Raw genomic sequence first — 24,194 nt, 5'->3', positions numbered from 1 at the left:
CTTACTGTGTTTCAAGAAAACATTGCACACACTCTTCACCTGTAAAATCAGGTTTTATTAAAGAGAGAAGTAGCTCCCTCATTTGTTTTGCTACAGTAAAGTTAGGTAGCCTGCAGAATTTTGACATAATGCCTCTGGGAAAAAATAAAGCACGTGTTTTGGGGAAAAAAAAAAAATGAACCATGTAAAAAAGTTTCCTGCTGGAAAAAGAACCTTCATATTTCTTTTGAGAACTGATCTATATCAGTCCAATTATAACAGCATTTCTCAAAATTCAGTACAGCAATCCTTTATTTTATGTGCACGTAGTTAATAAAAGAATGTATTACACAATTATAACCACCATCCTTATCTTTTCTGGCATCAGAAAGTGTGTTCAAGTTCCAGAAATTCGCTACCAGCAGTGTCTCAATTCCCTTAGAGAGCTGAGGCCTGGAAGGGTTCTCCCCTCTGTCCCCCCTCCCCCCCCCCATTTATTTTTTAAATTCTGAATATTAAGTGTAGCTGCTTTTACACTTCTAAAACTCAGATACAGACCTCAAAACAGACCTTGTGCGATGCAGCTAGAAACATCAGAAAAACGAACAGAAAAACTGCCAACAGGATGGTTGGTACACTGATAATTACATCTCAGCTAGCCATAACATCTTGCTTTGAGCTTCCTTCACCCTGTTTAGAGAGCAAAACTCATTTTAATGCCATTTACAGATTGTAGTCATCTGTGAGAACATAATGTAACAAATTAAACATTGTAATATCACTGAGAGACAGAGGAAGCAATTGCAAAGAGCTTCCTGTCATTTGTAATTTTTCTTTCCATACCTTACAAAAACAATTAACAAGAAAGTAGCCTTTTTTTTTTTTTAAGAAGTTATAACTTTGTATTGTATTTGACATTAAAGTCCTGATACCTTAAAGGAAAAGGTTCTTCAGTCAGATAACAGCTTAGATTTTCTTCTTCCTCAGACAAAGCATGGAACAAGTAGCAGTTGCAATTGTTCTTTCTCAAAAAAATAAAATTCAAGTACAACACACAACAATCTAACCTTACTACCTCCATACACAAAAATTCATAGTGCAAGGAGATTGTATTACACATTAGGAGTTCAGACAGACTACTTAATGGCTAAGTTTCATACAACGGATGCAGGTTTAAGGAAATCACAAGCAAGCTTATGAATTGATGTTTTATTTACCACTTGGTAGTACAAAAGTTGTATATAAACTATTTTGTTAAAAATACATCTGATATGCAAAATTAGGAAAGGCTGATTAATATGGCAATATCCATATCACTACAAAATTGCAGAGTGTAGTGTTAAAGGCAATAAAACAGGCACAGTTTTTAAATCCTCTTACCGAAGCAGCAATGCACAAAGTAAGTTCTTGCACATACCAGATCTTATAATACCTTATGTAAGTACTTTATATAGGTAAACAATGTTTTACATATCCACCACATTTTTGTTTCTTTTATTCTACATATTTCCAATGGAATCAAAATAGAAATTACTTTTAAATTAAGTAAAAAAAATAGGGTATTTCTGTTTAAGCTTTCTTTAATCCTTTTGGCATACTACCTTACGGTATATCCCACCATGCATTAAAACACAATACTATCAGATTAAAAAAAAAATTTAAAGCTTTTGGTACAGTCGATAACTGCGTATCTCCTTTCTGAAAGCTATTTAAAACTGCTTGGCTTTGCCCAATATTCCATTTTTCCAATAACATTTTATACCATAGCTCTCAATCTCTTTGAAATTGAAAGTTAACTACTGTAACCAACACTGACTAAATTATTCTAGAAAAAATAGATCTTTATAGAAATCAAGTGAAGCTCGAAGAAGAAATAAAGCAAGAATCTAACAAATGTATGCCTATAAGGTGAGTTTGGTAATTATGTTATATGTTGAAGAGATGTTATAAACCAGTCTTAAATTAACGAGGATGCTAAACACTCAAGTACCAGTCCTGGTCAAAGAGTTATTTTAGGTGGTCAAAATTATTTTAGGTACTCAAAAATTGAAAGTTATCTCTGAAAATAACAAATTTTAGAAGGTACAATAAACAAATATTTCTTTCCAAGGGCTTAGGTTTTGTTTTTGTTTGTTTTCCCTAAATACAGTATCAGTTAGAAGTATAAACTGATTAGACCTACTGATATCTCATTGATACAAGTCAAATGAAGATAATCACAGCACATACTTCCCAGCAACTGTCAAGCAAACTCCATGTTTCCTGACAAGATGTGGCAGTATCTAACACTGTAAATAAGAGTATTATTTTTTTTAAAAATCTTTGTACACATTGATTGTTAAGACTACACAAGCTGCTGAAGAAAACTTATTCTCATATCTGAAAGAGAAACGTAGTTTAGAGCACTTAGACTGAAAGGATTGAAAGCATTAATTTAAAACATACCAAATTCAAAACAAGCACTGATTTTCATGGAGTTCATAGATCAGATTAAATTATAGTTCTCAGAATATAGTGCAATCTCTACTAAAATGCATTACACAACAGCTTATATTCTTAGGCACTTGGAGTAAATGTTATTTTTCAGTTTCTTTTACACAGCAAAGCTTGCTGAAGTATTGCAAAGGTCCTCCCCCACCTCTGCCCCCCCCCCCCCAGAAAACAACAAAATAGAGATCATAATAAGTGGACACAAAAATAACATCACAAAACCATCAATGGCATTTTTAGCAGTAGGTCACACTTAAAATATTAAGGTAGTGTAACAATGGCTTAAGATTTTGAAGCCAATGAGAACTGCTACCCTTGGTCCAATTAAGCCACTCTGAAGTACTTTAGTACACAGTCCATAAATTTTTAATGCCATATATTCCATATTCTTATCTAATGGTTGAAATGTTGCCTTTGCTTAATAAGGAACCTGTGGGTAAAAACAAAAGAGAACAGCAGAACTAGTAGGCATTCTTCAAGTAGAAGCAAGTAGCTGCAAGAAAATGGGAGAACAAATGGCCTAGACAAAAGTGACCTTCCCAAAGGTTCACCCAAGTGCATAGAAAAAGATACTCTTTAGACTAACATTAAGTAGTTATCAAGGGGGAAGAAGGACAATCATATAATTTAAAAGCTACATATAGCTAAAATACTCCATCCTGTGAATTATCCTTCACAGAGTCAGAGAGCTTACATACTAAAGGCACACATGCAGATCTGGGTGACTGCTTATTTCCTTGTATGTTTTGCTCGGCTACTAACAGATTAACAGAGTATTTTCATCTTCTGAAGCCTGACTTTTATCTTCAGCGAATGCTTGTCAACTCTGGAAGAACACAGAAGTACCCAGATGGACCAGAGGGGTAAACACAGCTTATCCATAGGGTAATCTTATTACGTATAATATTGAGCTCAGTAACAAAAATGTTTGTCTAAGTACAAAAAAAAACAACACTATTTGATAAGGCTTTTTATCTTTCCTGTCCAAAAATGTATATGTATTTTTTCTTTCGAAGATGAAGCCCAACGTTTGGTACGAGGGGTCCACAAGGCTCAAGAGTATATAGGTGCCTAAATCTTACTGATTTTACTGGTGAAAAACCATCAACCTTGCATGGATGCCATCACAAAACTTATAAAATGCTACGGTGCCATAAGTACATTTCCTTAAATAGTGTGCGTCTCTTGAGAATTTTCTGTCTTCTCCAAAGTGCTAGTAGACAAACTTCTTCTAGAAGCTCCACCTGCAAAAGAAAAAAGCAATTCCAAAAATAAGCATGATTAGAAAAGTTAGTTTTAGGATGAGCAGGCCAATTAAAAAGTCAGCAGATGCTCTGGAATGGAAAAAAAATATGCCACAGTTACGTAACATGGTGGTTATGTGTTACAAGTTTTACGATGGGAAGTCAGAAAGTAAAGGAGCTAAAAACTCAGCTGGTAATCACAAAAAGGATGTGCAAAAACACCAACGCAAACTGATAAATTGCACTGCAGTGCGAAGTATACATAACTTTGAAAGGGATACTAGGAATGGAAAACATTACATAGCTGCAGCACAACACTAACCTCAGTTTTTGTCTTCCTAGTAGTTTACCATGGAACTGCAAGAGCTCCACGCAGAATTTGGACTAAATATTTGCCATATATGTACTCCTTTTTACGTGCCACTTAAAAAAAAATAAACTGAAACAATGAAACGCAGTCTGCTCAAGAACATGGGCCTCAGAGATCTGGAGAAGATGTGCTAAGCATAAAAGATGCAGACAGCAAAATGCTAGGATAAGCTGAAACACTGCAATGCTCGTTTCAAGAAACTTCTAAAAACTTGTCAATTTAGGGGGGGGAAAAATGAACTCAAGAGCAGCAGTGAACACAAGCAGCTGGCAACATTACATCATTCAAGTACTGCCCCACTCAGAAATTCCAAGTACAAGAACTCTCAGTAATGGCAGCTAAAGCCAGGCCACAAAGCACAAATCCACTGCCTCCAGAAGCTGTAACAAACCTTTTCTGGCAGCAGCTACATGCACATTTGTGCCTTCCTTCTTCCTCCACATCTGAAGATCTGAGCCAAATTCTCTAAAATAATATGCTTTTAACATTTATTGGCTACAGACACAAAAGTCCTAAACATTGCTTATCCACTCAATTTCAGTAAATTAAGCTATAATAATTTATTAGAAGTTGAAATAAATAATTGAAGCAGGGGTCTAGCTAATATCTGTCTATGTTTCTCATGGCAGTTGACTAAAACTGATACAGAACCATGCTAGGGAAGAGAATGGTAGGCTTTCAAGCAAAAACTGTTTATTTTTTGTAGTACAGAGCAAACAAGCCTGGCTACTTTCCCAGATTTACAAAATAGTTTTGTTGAACTAGAGAGAACTTGACAAGAGATTCCACTGAGCTATTTCTCTGACATTAGAATATTTGTTTTCAGAAAGAGCAGCATTTTAAATCCTAAGGGAGGTTATACAATAGAAAACTGCCATAGATGGACTTTTTTTTAAGCTATATTTTATTCTAGAGAGCAGCCTATTTTTAGATTAGAGTAGTAGCAGTTCAAACTTAGGGAACAAGTTTTATGTAGTTACAAAGAACAGCTCTCTTTTATTTAGGAGAGAAAGGAAATTAGAAAACAGAAGTACATAACATTTCTAGATTATTTTAAAAAAATCATCTCTTCAAATCACAAGTGCATTAGAATTAACTATATTTTCATGTATGCCTCTTTCTTGCTATTTTTCTTGTTAAAAGACAGACATTATCTTCCCATTACTCAAAGGACACGTTACTAAGCCTGATCACACTCCCAGTGGAGAGATTGGAAAGAAAAAGGTTGCAGGAGTAACAAAACAACCCAGATGAACATGAAGATACCAGTGCAGTTAGTCATGAAATACTCTGCTTTTTACCTTCTTACCCACTGAGTAGAAAAAAGTTTACCCCATTTTCACACCACAGCTTTTTAAGTATTTGGAAGTAGAGCACACCTCTAAGCCTCTTTCTCAGTAGGAATGATTGGAAAAAAAGGGGGGGGGGGGGGGTATTTTAATGCTACGGTACGGTGTCCGGACAAATACACTCAGTTTAACAATCATTTATCTTTATACTGCCATTAAAGGTAGGAAGTAACCACCCATATAACAAACCAGCTCTTAGATTTGTCTTCCATGCTAAATTAACAGTTACAGAATGCTTTTTTAATGAATACCAAGGAACACTATGGAAACCCCTCATCTCACACCTTGGCCTTTCACAATTCTACCTTAACATGCTAAAGTGGTTTGGTTTTTTGTTTTGTTTTAAAGCACACTCAATTTTCATTTGTGTGCTTCCTTCTTACATTTGAGGTTATTGAGAGTCCAAAACTGGGCTGAGAGGACACATCACTTTAGGCTCTCTCATTGAAAGAGTTTGTCACTGTACACTTGCTAATTTTCTTCAGATCTAGTGCCTTTATTTTGTTATGCCAGAACTCCTTTCTTCCCCAAGGATCAATCTCTCACATCGCATTTGTGTGAAATTGCCTTTTCCCTTTAACTGGTCATCAGTTAGAAGGAAACCATATTATTTTACATGTCTCTACCCCCTGTACATTGTCAACTGTCCAAAAAAAAAAAAAAAAGGAGTCAGGGGTGAATACCAAAAAAATGCCAGATATTTTCAACATGCTTAATGAGATGCCTCAAGCAATTCACTGAATTTTAACAACTCAAGAAAACCCCATCCTCCTGATTTGGTAATCTACCAGAGATCCCTGCAAAATGAGCATTTCATGTCTCCATTCTTATTACAATTACTCCAGTGAAGCAGCTGTCAGCAGCATTTGTTTCTTTTGGGACACCAGCACATTGTCACTAAGATCTGAACTATCCGTTTACTGTGGATAATTAATATGCAGATGTTTTATTTCTTGGACCAGGGATGCCACCTCCACAAAGCAGCTTTCAATTTCCACGTCTATCCCAATTTCAAAGTCAATATAAACAAGTAGATAAGAATTTGGTAGCTAATTTTGGCTTCACCAATTTACCACTAACTGATCAAACCTAACTTTTTCGGGCATTTATAGAAACTTTCAAAATTGCCCAATGAGTTTTCACATGGCTCAGATACATTTTCAAGCTTATTTTTCCTCACTGACTACCTTAGTTATTTCACAACATAGCACTTTCAGTGTTAGTCCCCAACATTTGGTACCTGCTGCTTACTCTGAGCTTCTCCTCTCCTGTGTCCCCTGTTTCGCAGGCGTGGCAGGTACTTCTCTTGCTTCCTGCTTTGCAGGCGTGGCAGGCGTATCACCATTGACGCTTTCCACTCCAGTAACAGACATCAAGCTTTTCCGTTCTTTGGAATTGGATTTGTGCTCCACTTTTGTGACTCTAAATCTGACGTGTCCAAAAGAGAGATTCAGTCGTATTTCCCTGGATATTAGCTAGATCTTTCTCAGTATCCAAGATATGGATATGCACATGTTTTTAGATAGGGGCATCTGAAAACCTAGACATTAGAGCTCATGTCCATGCATACCCAGCTCCACTTCACAGCAATCTTCCTTTCTATTACCTGTGCATACTTTTAAGACACACTGCTGCTGAATAGCACTCTCAGGGACCTGCTTTTTAAAACAATCCATAGATGCTATACTACTAAGAACAGTAATTTTCTAAGACAACTACAATATAAGATAGGAATTAAAACTAACTGGAAGCAGAATTTAGTCATTTTATAGCTCATAATTAATAAAGAAACATCAACTTAAGAAAGAAGAATTTACTCTAAAAAACACAATCACTGAGTCTATAAATAGAGTTAAATCAATGGACAGCTGATCCAACATGGACCACTGTAGCATCCCTAAGAAAAGTATACAATAAAGTGGCATCAATCTTACCTTCCCACAGAAAGTACTGTAACCTCTCCAAGACGACTTCTTCTGTGCTCTTTGGATTTGTGAGCTGGCTTTATATGATGCCATCGTTTGTGGCTACAGCGAGTACAAACATCCTTTTCTATTACTCCTCCAACAGTATGTAAGTGATGGCCTTTGCAGCTGTGTTTAAATGGAGCAGTACCAGGTGACAAAGGAGACCCTGGACTCGTTGGACTCCCAGGAGTGGCAGGAGATGAAGGGCTATATGAAAAAGTATAAAGGAAAGGCAGAGTTTACTATAAAATCCTGTTTCATAAAAGAAAACAAAGAATGAAGTATAACCTTCAGTTGTATCTAATAGCTATCTTTTTTGAGGGACAGTTTATTTGTGAGGATGTGGGGTTTAAGGTTCCCTCTAGTATATTTATTTGCACAGTTAAAATTCACTTCCATCAATTAATTCTTCAGCAGTCATCTGGTGAATATAGCTACTAAAAAGGAAAAGGAAGTGAAATAGATCAGGGTAAAATAAAGAAAAACAGGTTAATTGGACATATACAGAGGAAAGCATCTAATCAGCTGATTAAATTTACACTTGGAGAATTAATAACAGGTGTTTCACAGTTGTTACTATGTCCTTTTTCTGTGAGTTCTTAAAGATGGTGATCTTTAAGAACTCACAGAAAAAGGACATAGTCCCACAATACTGCAAAGAGGTAAAACTAAATATCTATCATAGAGAAAAGGAATTAACATGTCATTCAGCCTAAGCTTCAGAAACATTGCTTTATAAGGCATATATAAAGGACCTGTAAAACAAAAAAGAAAAGGCATTAAAACATCTATAGGGAATAACCGATGGAATTAATCTGATTTTCTTCTAAAACAGAAAAGCAGACAGCACAGAGTAAAAATGTACTTTTGGACTTCAGCATCAGTTTTGACACTGCCTTACAACATGTTCTCACAAAGCAAGCTAGGACTCAGTGTTACAGGTGAAAATACCATAGTTTAAGGTAGCACATCCTGTTTAAAAAAGACATACCAGAAAGTTACATAGCAGTAGATTACTGTGAAACTGAAAAGACATACTAAATGCAGTTATTCTGGTCCCGATGATAGTCAGCGTTTTAAATAGTTCCTTGGGTAATGGAATAAAAGAATAGCTAAAGAATCTGTAAACTTTGGGTTACATATAGTATCTGTAGAGAACAAGACCAGAAATGAGGATGATCAGAGGAAAGTGTGAGAAAGACACTCACACATACAGAAGCATTATCAAAAATACTGGGTGTGTTGCAACATAAACTTCACAGCCTTAGCAGAAAAAGAAAAACAGCCAGGTAAACATTCTTCAGAAAAAGGTAAAGATTGGGGAAATAACAAGAACACAACCTGTCAGCCTAATAGAGTTACAATTCTAAACTTTGATCACGTGTTAGCTGGAACATTGCATCCAGTTTTAGGAATGTTACTTCAAGAAAATAAGAGACTCCAATGAGAAGAGAAAGAACAAAGATGTAAACCCTGCCATGAAAGACTGGGTTTACCTGGATGTTTGTTTTCAAAACAAAAACATCAACAGGAGACATTTAATAAAATTATTTTATTTATTTTAAGACTATAAGAGAAATATAATGTTTAACATGTCTGAAGCAAAGACAAGAAGTAATGGCTTTAAATGGCAGATTTAGTTTTGCCATTATTATTCCTACTGTTCGAAAGTGTTTCATAGTGGACTGAACATACAAAAAATTTAATGGATTTGCATTCAAGTTACTAGAGCTTTAAGAGTATCTGTTAGAAATTATGCAAGAGCAAACAATCATATTTTTAGTAGCCTTGTAAGACCCTTTTCCCTTTTTATATTTTGATTCACCACTGAAACAGTCAAACTCTCCAAGTAACATTACACAGACCTACAGTGTCCGAGTTGAAACTAAACCAAACATTTCTACTGCACCATATAAAATTTCAAAGTAATCCCTACATGTAAGAACTCATTCTGTTAAATGCAAATTAATTCTTCAATAATCAAGCCCCTCACATTAAGATAGGAGATAAATGGTTGCACATTCAATTCTGTTTTGCTAAAAGAATGCTCCTACTTAATTTTATTAGTGACAGTGCTACTTGAATCTCCATCTCCTCTGCCTTGAATAGCAATACAGGATTACATATAAAGAGTAGAGTAATACAGACACAACTTAGAAGTACTTAAGAGTACTTATACCTGTATGTAAACAGAATGATATGTCTGCAACTCAAGGGCTAAAGGGCTACTTTCTCTATGTAAATTTTTAATAGGTGTGCAGTCGAAAAAATAAGAGGTAGGCCAGCCAATGTGTATTACCACAATTATAATGCAAAAGATTAAAACAGAAGGAGACATTGAAAGAGGTATCTACTTCAGGCATTCGTACAAATGAAGCAAGCACTGCTTCTGCTCTTTCAAATCAGCAACAAGTTTGGACTAAATCAACTCATAATTAACCGCACCCTAAAGTAAACAATTATTTGCAGCTTCTGTAAATCTTTAGCCCAAGAAGCAATAAAATGCTTTTTACAGACCTAGAACATATAACCAGAATAGCCAGTTACTATAATAGGGCTTACATTAAAATGTAGTGACTCAAAGTTACGACAAGGAAATCAAGCTGTTATCCTCTTAGCTGACAACTACAGTAAGTGATATAGTCTTAGGAAAGTGCATAGGAAATAAAACCCTTTGAAAGGGTACGTTTTTAGTTGCCTCAGGAAACACACATTAAAAAGTTGAGCAATTACCTTTCAGGTTCAAGGACACTGCTATCTGCTACCATGGCCTTTAAAACATCAGCATTTGCTGTAATGAGAAGAAATAGAATTCTTCAAAACCGTACAGCTCTAACTTTAGAAAAGCAAATAGTAAAATTAAAGGTGCTCAAAGAACTTTCATCTAGAAGAAAGATGGCTACACTATGTATATCTCCAGAAAGGCAAGAGAGAACATCATGCTAAAAATGTTAATAGAATCCTAGGGAATTTTCTTAACAGAAGCTACTCAAATTACAGCTCATATTGTACTCAAAGATCTGCTCCAATACAAGTCATTTAACAGCCATCTGCACAAAACTACCAAAACAAGATCCCCACAAATCTTAAAACATCCATTTGATCACAGGTGCATCATCACCTCTTATGTATAAAGCAACTTAAGGTAAAAAGCACCAGTTTAAACAAGCCCTACAGAAATACAAAATAATTACTAGCCACGAACTACAGATTGCTCACGTGTTTTAAAGAAAAAAATAAGCAGACCTAATCCCAGCTTTGATGAAATATACACAATCTCAAAGCCCTAAGAGTTATTAAAGGGGAAAAATAAAATTACACATTTTCCAGAACGCTAGGCTTCATTCACAGGTAACTCAAACTAAACTCAATGCTTAGAAGACCTTTGATTTAAACAAACGTAAGGTTAAAAGGCTAAAGGTTTTTATAGGGTAAAATTATGGTCTCCTAAATGTTTTTTTTTGACTAGTAAATATGTTCTAAACCAACCAAGCATTCATCAGGCTGCTTAAGTTTGGTTTTACTTTTCCCAGTCATACCGTCTTTATCATGTATTTTCTGCGTACAGCACATGAAGATATGTCTGAAATTCAAAGTCAGAGCAAGTCTACTCTGCTCTTTCAGTTACATACAAATCTTTCATCAGAGAACAGCTCCAGTAATCATTTTGAGACAAAATGCTTTATCTGGTCAAAACAGTCGAATCTGACATGCTTTAAATATTAAGAAAACAAGCTTGAGCTTGTACTTCAAAAATAAGCAAAAAGCTTAAAAAAATAAACACCTAATAGAGGATTAAGAGACATTTGAAACAAATTTACTACACAAAATTATTTTCAGGTAAGCAAAAAACTTCCTTTTTGTTTGAAATGATCACCTCCTGAAGGCAATCTCAGAGTTAAGCATTTACATAAAGGTTATTACATGAAAACATGTGCATATCAAACTTCTGAATATTTTCAAAAACCTTTATCAGACAACACCACAAAGGCTCATAACTTCAATATCAATGTACTATACCTTCATTTTTCATAATGTAGTTAATAATTTGTCCCACAGTGTCACTATTCTCATGTGCCGTTTCATTCATTTCTGTGCAAGGAAATAAATATGTTGTCAATAGCTTGGCCTTTCAAAAGAAAAAAAAATAGCTATTTAAAAAAAAAAAAAAAGTCACTAAAATACCCCACCTTCAAAAAAAACAAATATCAGAAAAGATGTTACATTAAAAAAAAAGACTTTTTAAAAATAAATTCATTAACATTCATTTAAGACTTGAAAAAGCTCAATATTTTCATAAACAGACATCAGAATTCTTTTTATAGCTACTTAGGAGACACAAATAATCCCAAACATAGGGAAGAAAACAAACAAAATCATTGAACTATTTCAAGTCACTATTTTAAAATAAGTATTATTGGCTTCTGGTATAAGTAGGATCCATTTAAGCTTTTCACCACAACCACAAGGACATAAAACGATTTTTTTTTAATTTATAAATATATCAAAGATTCGCATATGACTACAGGAGGAAGGGATTTCGGAGAGAAGCATCATAACCATACTTAATAGTTCTGGGGTTGACTGCTGTCAATAACAATGCTGGAAGCTTCCCCAGAATAACCTCAGAGCACCAAAAAACTGGAGAGAGAAAAAAAAAAAGTAAAGGCATAGCTCTGCCCTTCTCTAACTGACATAATGTCTATAGGTATATCTACCTTGAAAAAAAATCACAGGATGGAGGCAAGGTTGATAGGTGAGGCCTTGAATTTGTCTGTAAGTGGTGAATTAGGGGCTTCCCTGTCTCTTTCCACCTTGTTCATCTTCTTCATCCTGATGGCTACAACTTTATAATGCAACTTACACAGCTACTTTCTCCAGCTAAGACCTAGAAGCTGTCCCCTCTCACTGCCACTCACCTCGGTGTCACCTCTCCCTCGAGCTATGGATGAAGTATGCCCGCTGTCTGAGTGCATGCCCCAGGCAGTGACTGCTGAAGAACACAGCGGTACATCAGTACTGCAACACGTGGCTCTACCTTACTGTGGAGACACTGTAATTTGCAAATCTTATGGACCTGCTGACAGGCTGTCAATTAACTGGGAGAAAGGACAAGTGATTCGGCCTGTCTTTTACCAAGCCAAATGCTGTACATAACACACTCTCCTTGCTCTTTTTTTTTTCCCCCTGAAAGAAGATGGGAATAAAGAGCCATAAAATAAGAGCACAAAAAAAAAGCATCTTGAAGAAAAATGTAAGCAGTGCATCATGTAAATGAAGGATGCAGACAGTCAGCCCAAAGGCTCAGTTTTATCATGAGATGGAAGATGAGAACGACAACACAAGAAAAAGATTGCTAAACATAAACCTAAGATTTTAGGCTTTAAACAGCAGCTTTTTGTCACTCCTCAATGTTCAATACTTTGTTACCACCAGCAGGTGGAACGCATAAAAGCAAACTGGGGACTCCAATTGCAGTGTACAGTTACAAACACACGTGCTGGATACTTTGAACCTTCTGTAAACTCATAATCCATTCTAAAGAACTTGTGTGGGAAGCTAGAGGTAGCTTAGTTTTGACCAGCAGAAATCAAAAAGTAATAGACATGTTATAATAGATATTATGAATAGTAATAAAAATAATTCTCTTAATATTTGTGATGTCTAATCCAGACAGAGAAATGACAGAAGCCTCACAATGAGTTATTCCATGTTAGCTGCAACATACAGGAACAATAAAAAGATGTGTATTAGACACGCTGATTACCTATTTTCTCCTCAGGCTTTTCCTCTTCTATTTGTTCAGCCTCTGTTGTACAACGATACCCTTTTTTCTTAAGGATATGACAGATGAGGATCCCCAAGAGACCCATGATGAAGAAAACAGGAACCAATGCAAAGGCAATGTACTCTAAGTGGTCAGGCGTGCTGTTATTGCCAGTTGTCACAGTAGTTGTCTGTAAACCGCGGCTTTCCAAGACCTGCACAAACTCTCCATTGCCTGCGTAATGGAATAAACACAGCTATTACAATAGGCCACAAATGCCTTTGAAGCATTTAGAAGATTGTGAGTACGGCCAAATCCCAAGAGCGTTAATGGGATGTACCTTCTGTGATGACTTGGAAGGGCAAGGCATACTCTACTGCATTAGACCTCCCTCCTGTAACAGCCGGTATTCCCTCTTCACAGAACATCAAACATGCATGAAAAACACCAACACAAAATTTCTTCAACAGAGAAGAACAGATGATACTCCATAGCCTGGTAGACCTCAAATCTCAGTATTTCACAGAAGGTTAGGTACCGCCATTGCTCCTTCCCATCCATGAGGAAAAACACTGCACCATTCTTGTAGTCCTAACCTCATACCAAATAGCTACAAAACACGGATTATTCCCTAATATAGAAGTACAGGATTTAGCATTGACCCTTGCAAAGAAAAAGGGTCACACTTGACAGAAATATCCTTGATTTTTTTCTTGTGCTTTGAAACCCTGCTGCTGAACAAATGTGCTTTTCCCCTCTACTCATCTGTATAAAGCAGGCTCACTCTTTGCTTCAGTCATCCTGAATTCAGACCTGAAATGGTCTAAAGAGACCACAGACCTGAAGAGATTTTTTTTGTTGTTGTTGTTGTTTGTTTGTTTTTCACAAACATTTAAGTTGTAGCATGGTCAAACACTAATTTGATAACAAAAATTAAGCATTTTAATATTGAACCAAGAAGTTAACAGGTATATATTCCATATTAAAGACTGGCCTTTTGAATTACAATGTCACAGGGAATTTAGATTGGAAGCAACCTCTGAAGCTCCTTAGTCCAAACCCTGCTAAAAGCAGCTCTGAGTAGATCAGGGTGCTCAGGTACCCATGTAGTCTAGCTGAAGGATGGACATTCTACATTTCTGTAGAAACTGCTCCAATACTTGACCACCTTTAGGGCAAATACACAGATTAAAAATCTCAGCACCTTCTCATTCATCAGATATTAAAGCATACATCTGATTGCAACTAAATTCAACTGTTCAGCTAAATCCAAAAAATATATGTTCACATATTCAAAATTCCTTCTGAGCCCCTAGAGTATATAGGCGCATACACCTCATTTAGTAAAGATTTTTATATTATTCAATATGCAAGAATATTCCTGCATTTCTACTTTCTATTCTCCTCGCCTTTAGCTGAAAAACATTTTTAGAGAAGAATAACAAAAGAGACCAATAAAAAAAACGAACATAGTATTTAGCGTATTTCCTACCTACTTATTTTAAAACAGAGGAGGCAATTCATAATTTTTCTATTAAACCAGTTGAAGGAATGAAGAATCATCAGAAAACCATTTACATGATATTTACATGATATTGGCACTTTCACAAGAGAAACATCTAAAACCACCTGCATCCTCAATTAAAAAAATATTAAGACTCTCCAGAAAATTGCAGAAAGAACATTATTCCATAAGCACATCTACTGTGCCAGCTATATAACTAAGCTGGATTTGAAAAATAGCAGTAAGGTGACAGATAGCTAAGAAAAAATCCATAAAACTGCAGCTGAACATTTACCTTAAATTTTCTTTATACCAAAACACTAGCCATTTGCTTTTAAAGGATTTTTAATTTTTTTAGAACTCTTCGAGTATCAGTTCAGTATTAACTAACACACAAGACTTGTTCAAAGTGAAAAATACTGGCACTTCTTGAAATAATTGATGAAAATCTCCCTTAGCTTTAAAAAAAAATGCATAAAGCATTTCTCTGAACCGATTTGCTACACAATAGTAGGAATGCAGAAAACAGAAGGAAATCCAAACAAACTGAATAGATCTGGAGGCTGAATGAATTAAAATTCATTTTAAAATAAAATCTCAGGATGTTTGCTTTGGACAAAGCCAAATGGCCTCGCTTGCTTAAAAAAAAAAAAAAAAGTTTGGTTTTGTAAGAGAAGCCAGCAATCCTACCGATAACTGTAGGCAGAACGTATTAGGTAGCTACCTTTTAGTAGCTCTAACGTACGCCCAGGCAGGACAACTGATCAGCACATGCACAATCTAACATAGAAACTGCAACTGTTTTACACTCACTACAGGGAAACAAGACGGAAGAGGTTAAAATAATCATTTAACTGAAAAAGTTGCTTTCACGGTTTGTTTTCTAGGAATTCTAATTCACATTTTAATATATTAAAATGAAATGGTTTTGTTTGTTTTTGGGAGGGTTCTTAAAACATCAGGCTGCAGCAGCTACAAAGTTCCCCACTTAATAAGTTAACGTTCATTTAACTGTAAGGCAAATAGGCAGGCGCTTTGATTTTGGTGCACGTTATCCATTTTAAGAATGAATGGGAAAGATGCAGTACATTATGGCAGTCACTAACAAAACCAACAGGTGGAAGGACAAATGAGAAGTGCCACAAAATGAATTTGACTCAATTATTTTTTAATGTTTTCCACCTCTTTGTGGCAAAAGCAGCATGCATTACCCTAACAAGTTATATCTCCTGACATTCCTCCATAACCACAGTAGGTACTTCCCACTTCAAACCAGAGAGCAAGTGCTTCCAGCTCTCCAAGCTGTGGTTCATTACAGCTCCTCCAGATGCAAAATTGTTTTGTGAGGTCCCCTTGGTTTCTACCCCTCTGGATTTGCTTCTGACAAACCACAACCCTGAAAACAGTTTTAAACTGGACCACCAAGATGATCCAGGTTTAGGAAAAAATGCCTTAAGTAGCCTTTGCTTTTTGAAGCAGTCACTTGAGTGAATCATTATACTTGTGGTTTGGCAAACTGCTCTATCAAAGCCATCAAGAGACCGAGCAAGTTGAGGTGGAGGAACAAGCATCTGTGGGCAAGGAAAGATGAGTATCTCTAGAGCAAGCCTTCCTGAAGTAATTGGAGTAGCATGGAGCCACGGTCTCACAGGACATCTCCAAAAATAAAGGGTAGGGGGGAAATTAACTACATGTAACGAATATAGTGTTCTACGTAATGTTTTTTATATCATTGACTTGACAACTACTGAACATATACACAATTTAAAATGCAAAGCTAACTGACAAAGCTGGACATGAAGAGAAAAATTATGAAAAAGAAACAAGAAAATGGATCCCAAGTGCTACTGAATGCTCAGAGCAAACAGGAAACTTGGTATGAACTCAAGCCAACCTCAAGTTCACAAGAAACTCTAACAGAGCACATCACATTTACAGAAGGACAGGTCTTCTATAAACTAGAGCTAGAGCTGATCCCCACCCTTCAAAAAAAAGCAAGCCACCAGGCACTCCTCATGTTAATGCTCCCAGCCCTTTTTATGAAGGCTGAACCTTCGTACTGGTTCTAACATTACTGCCCACACCCAAAGACAGCACTCTCCCTCTCCACCTCAGCAGTGGTCCAAGAATATTTTACAAAACCTTTAGGAAACAGAACATACAGGGAAAACAGTTGGCACATTAAGGAAAAAATACCTCATCTTTCATTAAATTACAACTTTTACCTTTCCTAGCCAGGCCTATTAACATTCTAGTTAAACACTTCATGTTACCAAAACAATGTCTGACCACAACAAAACCTCTACAACCACATTATCTTGATAGCTGTAAGAAGAATGAGGCTGGACTGGACTACGTATGCAAGGGTACCCTGTAATAACCCTTCTTCCCCCTTCAAATTTCCAAGGTTCACAGCACACAGAGACCGGAGCACCTTGGCAAGGCCACCCCACCTGGTGCTGCTGTCCCCAGCAGGATTAACTGTTCCAGCACGCTGCCTGCCACCCAGGGCCAAAGAGCCTGCAAGGGCAGCAGCTCCCACACGTACGGGTTTCCCTCTCACCACAAACAGATGGGCAGAACAACACCTTCCCTAGTACCTTGTGCCACGATACCAGATCTTGCTCGTGCCAGGTTACAGAATTATGCTTTCCTTGGTTGCTGCAGCATGAAAAAAAAAGTCATATTTAGCACGATCGCTCTGAATTCCCTGAGACAAGCTCCAGTTCAGCAAAAAGGTTTGCCTTCAGCATTGATCTAAACAGACAGCTCTCAGACTTCTCATAAAGCACAAGTGAAATCTCTATAAATATTTAATATTCCTTAAACAACAACTGTTGAAAAGTTGTGGGGTTTTTTTGTAGCAAAGAACATACCTATTTAGTTATAAATAATATGAAACATCCTGAAAGTAATGTATTGTCATTATTTTTCTGAATCACCCATACTGAACTTAAGTATAAGCCACATCCTAACGGATTACTTTAAGTACATTCCACTTATTGCATTGTTTAATTTACAGCAATAAACCCATAAACAATGATGTAATCTCTCTGCCCTTCTGATAAATCTGACTTCGTTACATCAGATTTTGCCTATTGTGCCCATGCCATATTGAAATATTACAGCATACCTTTTAAAGAGCTTTGTTTATGAATTGGATTGTTCTAGCAATCAATCTGCTAAAAATAACTACGCACACATGTACTACCATATCCACGCAGTTCAAGGAGTTGCATGATCATATGCTTTCTGGCATGAAAATGAAATACAGGTTTCAATCTCACAATATACAGAAACAAACTATTGTTGGCCTTAATGTTAATTGAATTGTTAGAGAAGTTAGGTGTGCTTGACATACAACCTATTGAAGTGCAGTACAAGACAAATGAAATGTTCAGAAGACACAGCTTAAACATCTCAGCTTAGCATAGCCGGAGAACACGCCTCAGTAGCAGCATTACTTTAAGCAGTTCTCTCCCTGCTTCTTTTTGTGCCAGTTCAGTCATCTGTGGAAAAGGTGGAATCACCCAGGGTTCAAATAGTTTGAATAAAAAAATAGTTTGCTCAGGCGTTTTCTGTTTTTCTTTCTTTAACATCTGAACCACTTGCTCATTCAACTCACCATGTGATCACAGAAACATTTACCAGGCGCAATGAAAGCACCGCACAGCCCAGCAATGCCACCAAGATAAATGGGCAGGCAAACCTGACAGGCTCACGCTGCAAGGGAAAGGCAGCTGGGCATCACACCCAATGTTTCTTTTTCTCCTGGCTTTAGTGGAAATATACTTACACAGGAATAAGCTACGACAGTTCCCACCTCCAGGCTGGACATCTGTAAAGGTAGATGGATGTACACCTTGATATAAAGCATTCATTTTAAGCATGATTCAAAGGAAAACTTTTGTTATTTCAATTACATACTTTTAAACTCAGAAAAAAGTCAAAAATTTTGTTTATTAGTTCCGTTTCCTGAATACATGCCAAACATCTCACTCTTAAGATCTTCAGAAAACATTTAAAAATCCCTATGGTAATTAGAGTTTTAGGGAACTAAACGAGATGCCAAAACTGGCCAATTTATGTCCCTTAGCGGAATTTATGTCCTTAGTTCGGAAGCGGTGGATATTCTCTTAAAAGAAAGAAGCTCTAAACCAGCTCTTTATACTTGTTCAGTACATTCAACTTATTTAGATAAATAAAATGAAATGCAGTAGAGGTTTCTGTTGTCACAGTAATTTCACTTTTCAGAATCATAATTCAAACACTGAGCAGTGACTTTCCTTAGACTGCTGATGATAAATATGCATTGCTTTAACACAGGCTGTTAGTTATTTTAATTACAGTAGACCTAGCCAGAACAGTTTACCACAACTTCAAATTAAATAGACTTTTTAGAAGTTAGCTAATTTAAATAGGATTTTCCTATTCTGAGTCAAATTCCCTTTGCAGAACTAAGCAGATGAAACAACATGAAGTTTCGGTCACAAGTCAAAACATACATTAAGACATTTAGGGACTGTTGGGGCTTCTCTGCCTTATTAGTACCACTGAAGCTATAGAGACCAGGGGAGACTATAGAAAAGGCAGCAAGGAACAGGTTAAAAAAGGCTTTTTTTCCAAAAGGAAAAACTGTAAGGGAAGACAACCTGTTGCCTACCATTTGCTTCAACTATTGTTCACGGAAATTGTACGTTAGGGAATATGCACGAACTGAACAACAAATGCTATCATCTAGGAGGAACATTCAGCAGGTTTGTGAATTCCGCTTAGCTTTTAGCTTCCTTGTGGTAGTAACCAGAAGCTACAAAGAGAAGCGAAGTAAGCAGGAAGTCTGATGAGAAAAGGAAGCCACATGATGACAGAACATAATGACAACTCGTAACGGTACTGCCAATTGCCGTCAAGGTTAAGCAAGGTTGTTGAAGGTCTGCTGTCAGGAACTTATGAACAGACTTCAAAACCTTCATTAGGTTCACAAGAAGTACCTCGAACGTGAGAGCAGAACGATCAACCATGCTGCTTTACAGAACCACAGGCTGGTGAGGCTGGCAGGGCCCTCTGGAGGCCCTGCTCCAGCAAGGACACCCACAGCAGGGTGCCCAGCACCACGTCCAGGTGGCTTCTGGAGATCTCCAAGGAGGAGACCCCACAGCCTCTCTGGGCAGCCCGTGCCAGGGCTTCTCACCCAAAACTAGCTCCACTTCCTGAACCTTAACAGTAAGATGCATGCAGACGGCGTCAGGAATGACCTGTCTTTACAAAACACCTAGCAGCACCTTCACTTCCCAACATCATGCAAAACTGAAAGTCTTTCACAGTACCTCAAGTTGGATCCCGTTAGAGCCCTTCAGTTAGAGACAGTTTTCAGCTCACTGAAGTTATCACAAGATTTGTGATGACCTCAGCAAAGGCAAATTTTGCAGTAGGTCTTTGAAAGAAAGCCTTCTCCTCTGAACTTCAAGAGTTAAGTCTCTGCCAGGATGAATTCTTTCCCAGTCCCTATTTATTTCTCAATTACACGCCATACCAACACTGTTTCAACAAGCCATCCACAAAAAGTTTTAGACGGGCTTCCCTGAAAGCTGGGGGGAGGGCTGAGGGAGGAGATACCTCCTAAGCAAGGGCAGGTCCCATTAACAGCAAAGCATAACCAAAAGCGTCAGTGTACAACGCATGTAACCCTCAGCTATTCTAAACCATCGCAATTTCTACACTCCCAGACAGAGCTTGTTATGAGCCCAGAAGAAAGAACAAACCTAATCTCTCAGTTGCCCAGTCTGTCCAAATAACCACACCATGAGGATATCTGGCATTATTAAGAACTCAAAACCAAGACCAGTGAAGACAAAAATATCTAGAGCAGTTCAGCCTGTTGAAAAATGAAACAAAAAAAATACACTGCAAACAGCAGGAACAGAGGCTCAGTCCATTCCTTGCATGTGATGCAAGATGCAGCTGGTAATACCGAGCAAACGCTGAGACAAAAACCTTATGGTCTGCTACTTGCCAGCGTTAAAACTGCAGTGCTTTTAGGGTAATGGCTTGGGTCACTATGTGAGCAGCCGGGAGTTCATACTGCAAAAACATGCAGAACTGATGCTCTGCATTTGTATTTCTGTGGGAACACTGTTCCTCAGATCTCAGCTTCCAAATACAGAATGCACACCGTGCAATTAACAAAGTGCACTTAACCAGTGTGGCTGTCAAAAAAAACCCTCCCAGACATATCTGATATTTGAAGCTATTCCACACTACTGGTAAATTTAGAAGTGCAAGCAGCATGAAATCAATGCTACAAAACATAGCAAATCAGTGCTTTTGTGCAAACAAACATTCACACTAGCTGAGATCTGTCACAAATCAATTTAAACCAAAACCAGCATAGCTTCTGTGTGAAGATACAGCGGAAAGCATTTTACAAACCTCAGAGGAAGGAGGAAAAAAAAAAGACCCATTCTTTCACAGCCTTTGCATTTCCTGTTACACTTTGCAACTTTCAGCTTTCAGAAGTACAGCCCTATTCATCTGATTTACGAGACTAAATTACAGGTATAGTCACTAAATCCTACCATTGCACGTGGCATGCTAGCGGCTCCTCAGCGTAAGTGCCTTCAAGCTCAGTGAAACAAACTCATTTAATAACATCTCAAGAGTCAGCACAAGCCCACGTATACCCACCCTTTCATCATACCAACTACCAGTCAACACAGATCTGAAATGCAGGCTGGCCGGCCTCTTTCAGTGAAACTGACTAATTGGACTGGGGGGGGGTCTGATAATGTTAATACGTTCAGCACCATCCTGCAGGTCCCGGTTGTGCGTACTGGTACTACTTTCTGCTCTCCTGAAGAGAGGGGTGGACTGGTTGACAAGCCTCTTGACCCTCTTTCTTTCAGAAGAAGAAAGAGCAGGTGGTAGATATCTCAGCCCTTCCTGACCAAGCTGGCCTGCGCCAACCAGTAATGCCCCATTTACAAAGGTAAGTATAAAAACACTCAAAACGCAGCGCCCAATTTCACGCTAATAGCCCCGCTCACCTTAACTGCTCCCACTGTGTTTGCTCTTGACCAGCCCGGCGCGCTCTTATCGGTGCCCCACCACCCAGGCAGAATAAAGGCACCCACGAAGCCATGCCGCCTCAGGACGAGCACCAGGCTGGGCAGCGAGAGGAGCGCGGACCCGTGCAGAAAGGAGCGGGCCGCAGCACGCTTGCTCTGCGCTTTGCACTCCAGACAGGACAGGCAAGCTCAGTTTCTCTCTGAGATTATCTGCACCACAACATTTGGAGTTAGACATAAACAAAGAAAACGTCACTTAAAAGTAACTTCCTGCGGAGCTTGCATGCACCCGAGCAGCTTGCAGAGCTCCTAAGGGCCCCAAGAAACCCCCAACACGACGCCGGGTTTGACTGCACGGCCGCCAGCCGAGCAGGAGCAGTTAGTTCTACGACCCGCTCCTACTCCGTGAGTCACCCACTCAGCGAACCAGCTCCAGGACAGTCACCGGACCCGGATTTGTACAGTTAGTTACTTTTTTTCCCCGTTTTCCCACCCGACTCCCGGCCACACCAGCAGCAGGGACACGACGAGCCGGCTCTGCCCCGGAGCTCCGCGCACCGAGCCCGGCGGCAGGGCAGGACCCCCGGCTCCCCCCGGCTCGGAGCACCCCGGCTCCCCCCGGCTGGGCCGAGCAGGGACCGGGCGGGCCCCGAGCAGCCGGTGCCAGGCAGGGAGAGCGCCGGGCTCCCCGGGGAGCAGCGGCGGAGCCGGCCGAGGGCGAAGGGGGGGTCCTGGCTCCCATTTTCTCCCCCTCGCCGCGACTCACCGAGAGCGGAGCGGTGCCCCCCGAGCCATGCGGCCGTCGGGCCCGGAGTGGGGGTAGCCGGCGGGGTCCCGCTGGTCGCTGCCGGAGCCATCCCAGTACCTCGCCCCCGCTGACTCCGCGCTGGCAGCGCCGCCGGGCCCGGCCCGGCTCAGCCCAGCCCGGCCCAGCCCACCGGCGGCGGGGCGCGCCCTGCCCGCATGGCGCCTGCGCCGGGCCGCCGGGCCGGGGCGGTGCTGTGGCGGGGAGGGGGGGGCAGCTCGGTTCCTTCTGGCCGGCTGTAGGGACGGGGGTGGTGGAGGCTTTGCTTCTCTGTAAAGAGTTTTCGATGTTCGACCCCGTCACAGATGCAGTAGTGGGGGCGAGGGGGCGCTGGCACAGGGCGCCCAGGTGGCTTTTGAGGATCTCCAAGGAGGAGACCCCACAGCCTCCCTGGGCACCCTGCTGCGGGTGTCCCTGCTGGAGCAGGTGCCTCCAGAGGGCCCTGCCAGCCTCACCATCCTGTGATCATACAGCAAAGCCTCGAGGACGGTTTTCTAGCCCTGGTGACAGCTGTAGCCTCACCCTGCCCGCTCAACGCCTCACCCCCGGCAGTACCGTGCTAGGGCCAGGTGGAGGCAGGGCTGCTTGCCAAGTGTGGCATCGTGGCCCAACAGCCCCCGAGGCCAGTAGAGCTTGCTCCTTGCCCAACTTGCTCAGTGTTTATCAGGTGCTGCAGCAACTCCCAAGCTCCAAGGTGCCATGCCGAGCTCTTGGCGTTGCCCAGAGCCTCTCAGGAGGGCTGGTTCAGGTGCATCTCACTCAAGGCTTTCAGCCACAGTTGGAGACGGCCCCTCTGCCACCACTGCCCCTGGAGGACCCTCACTGCCAGGGCATGGCACAAAGGCTGAGGAGATCTGGTGGGGATGGTCGCTGTGCACCAGGGCTGCCCCACACCCACAAGAAGCGGTGCTGGTTACTAGCGCTGGCTGGAGCTACTCAGTGTAATGGTGGGGCACTAAGGGCCTGCGTGGCATTGGTGAAGGTGCCACTGCCTCAGTATTCACACTGAGGCTCACAAATGTTCATATCCTTCATGCAACTCTTCATTAATTAGCCCTTAGCTCGCAGGGCACCACTCCTACACTTGCCCTTTTTTACCTCTTCCCATCCATGAGACCTCAAATTTGTACTTGTACACCTTGATTCTTCACAGTTCAACTCCAGCATACATTTACATCCTGTTAAACCAGCTCACATGCTTAGACCTTGGCCCACTTTGTATTTCAGCATCTATAACTGGACTTTTCTGCTGTCATGGCAAAAAAAAAAAATCCTAAATCATACTCTTACATCAAGGCAGTGGCAATTACAGCTTCCCATTAGTTCCAAATACATTACTCTGAATTATTCTGATCTAAATTATTTATTTATACCTGCTCTTGCTGATTTTAAATACCTAAGCAAAAAATACCATTAATTTAAGAAACAATGTTGCAATAATTATAAAGCCATATACATGCTAAAATGATTTGTTTCTCTAGTACCAACAATGTAGGCAGAAATACCTTTATTGACTAGAGCTATTCTCAGCTAGGTCCAGTACATTAGACTGACACCTTCATGTTTGAGCAATTAGTCCATCTAATATCTTTTCCCCATCGTACTTTTTGGTAAAGAAAATATGCAGAAAATCACATTTTTAAAAGTAGATCAGT

The 24,194-nt window shown here is 39.5% G+C and overlaps 1 protein-coding gene across 2 annotated transcripts; it reads right to left on the bottom strand.

Moving 5' to 3' along the window:
• Positions 1–868: 868 nt before the first annotated feature.
• Positions 869–22,685, bottom strand: RELL1 (RELT like 1). 2 transcript variants are annotated; one of them, XM_035324726.1, is made up of 7 exons: positions 22,501–22,685; positions 13,167–13,400; positions 11,420–11,491; positions 10,133–10,190; positions 7,367–7,606; positions 6,673–6,860; positions 869–3,713 (listed from the first exon to the last, which is right to left on the bottom strand). In XM_035324726.1, exons 1-6 carry the CDS (start codon positions 22,589–22,591, stop codon positions 6,680–6,682), a joined length of 876 nt encoding a protein of 291 aa, XP_035180617.1. In that variant the 5' UTR covers positions 22,592–22,685; the 3' UTR covers positions 869–3,713; positions 6,673–6,679. The 2 variants fall into 2 exon arrangements, with proteins under 2 accessions (XP_035180617.1, XP_035180616.1); XM_035324725.1 differs by having other exon boundaries at positions 6,684–6,860.
• Positions 22,686–24,194: the final 1,509 nt, after the last annotated feature.

The sequence above is a fragment of the Oxyura jamaicensis genome, chromosome 4 (assembly GCF_011077185.1).
Source record: "Oxyura jamaicensis isolate SHBP4307 breed ruddy duck chromosome 4, BPBGC_Ojam_1.0, whole genome shotgun sequence".
Classification (NCBI taxonomy): domain Eukaryota; kingdom Metazoa; phylum Chordata; class Aves; order Anseriformes; family Anatidae; genus Oxyura; species Oxyura jamaicensis.
This window is presented reverse-complemented; position numbering and strand designations above follow the sequence as displayed.

Bases quoted from the DNA above. Each gene is read 5' to 3' on its own strand.
- RELL1 (XM_035324725.1), bottom strand. From the start codon at position 22,591: ATGGCTCCGGCAGCGACCAGCGGGACCCCGCCGGCTACCCCCACTCCG. The intron at 10,191-11,419 runs GTATAGTACATT...TTCTCATTACAG, and splicing joins CTACATTATGAAAAATGAAG to CAAATGCTGATGTTTTAAAG. The intron at 7,607-10,132 runs GTAATTGCTCAA...TTTTTCATATAG, and splicing joins AGTGTCCTTGAACCTGAAAG to CCCTTCATCTCCTGCCACTC.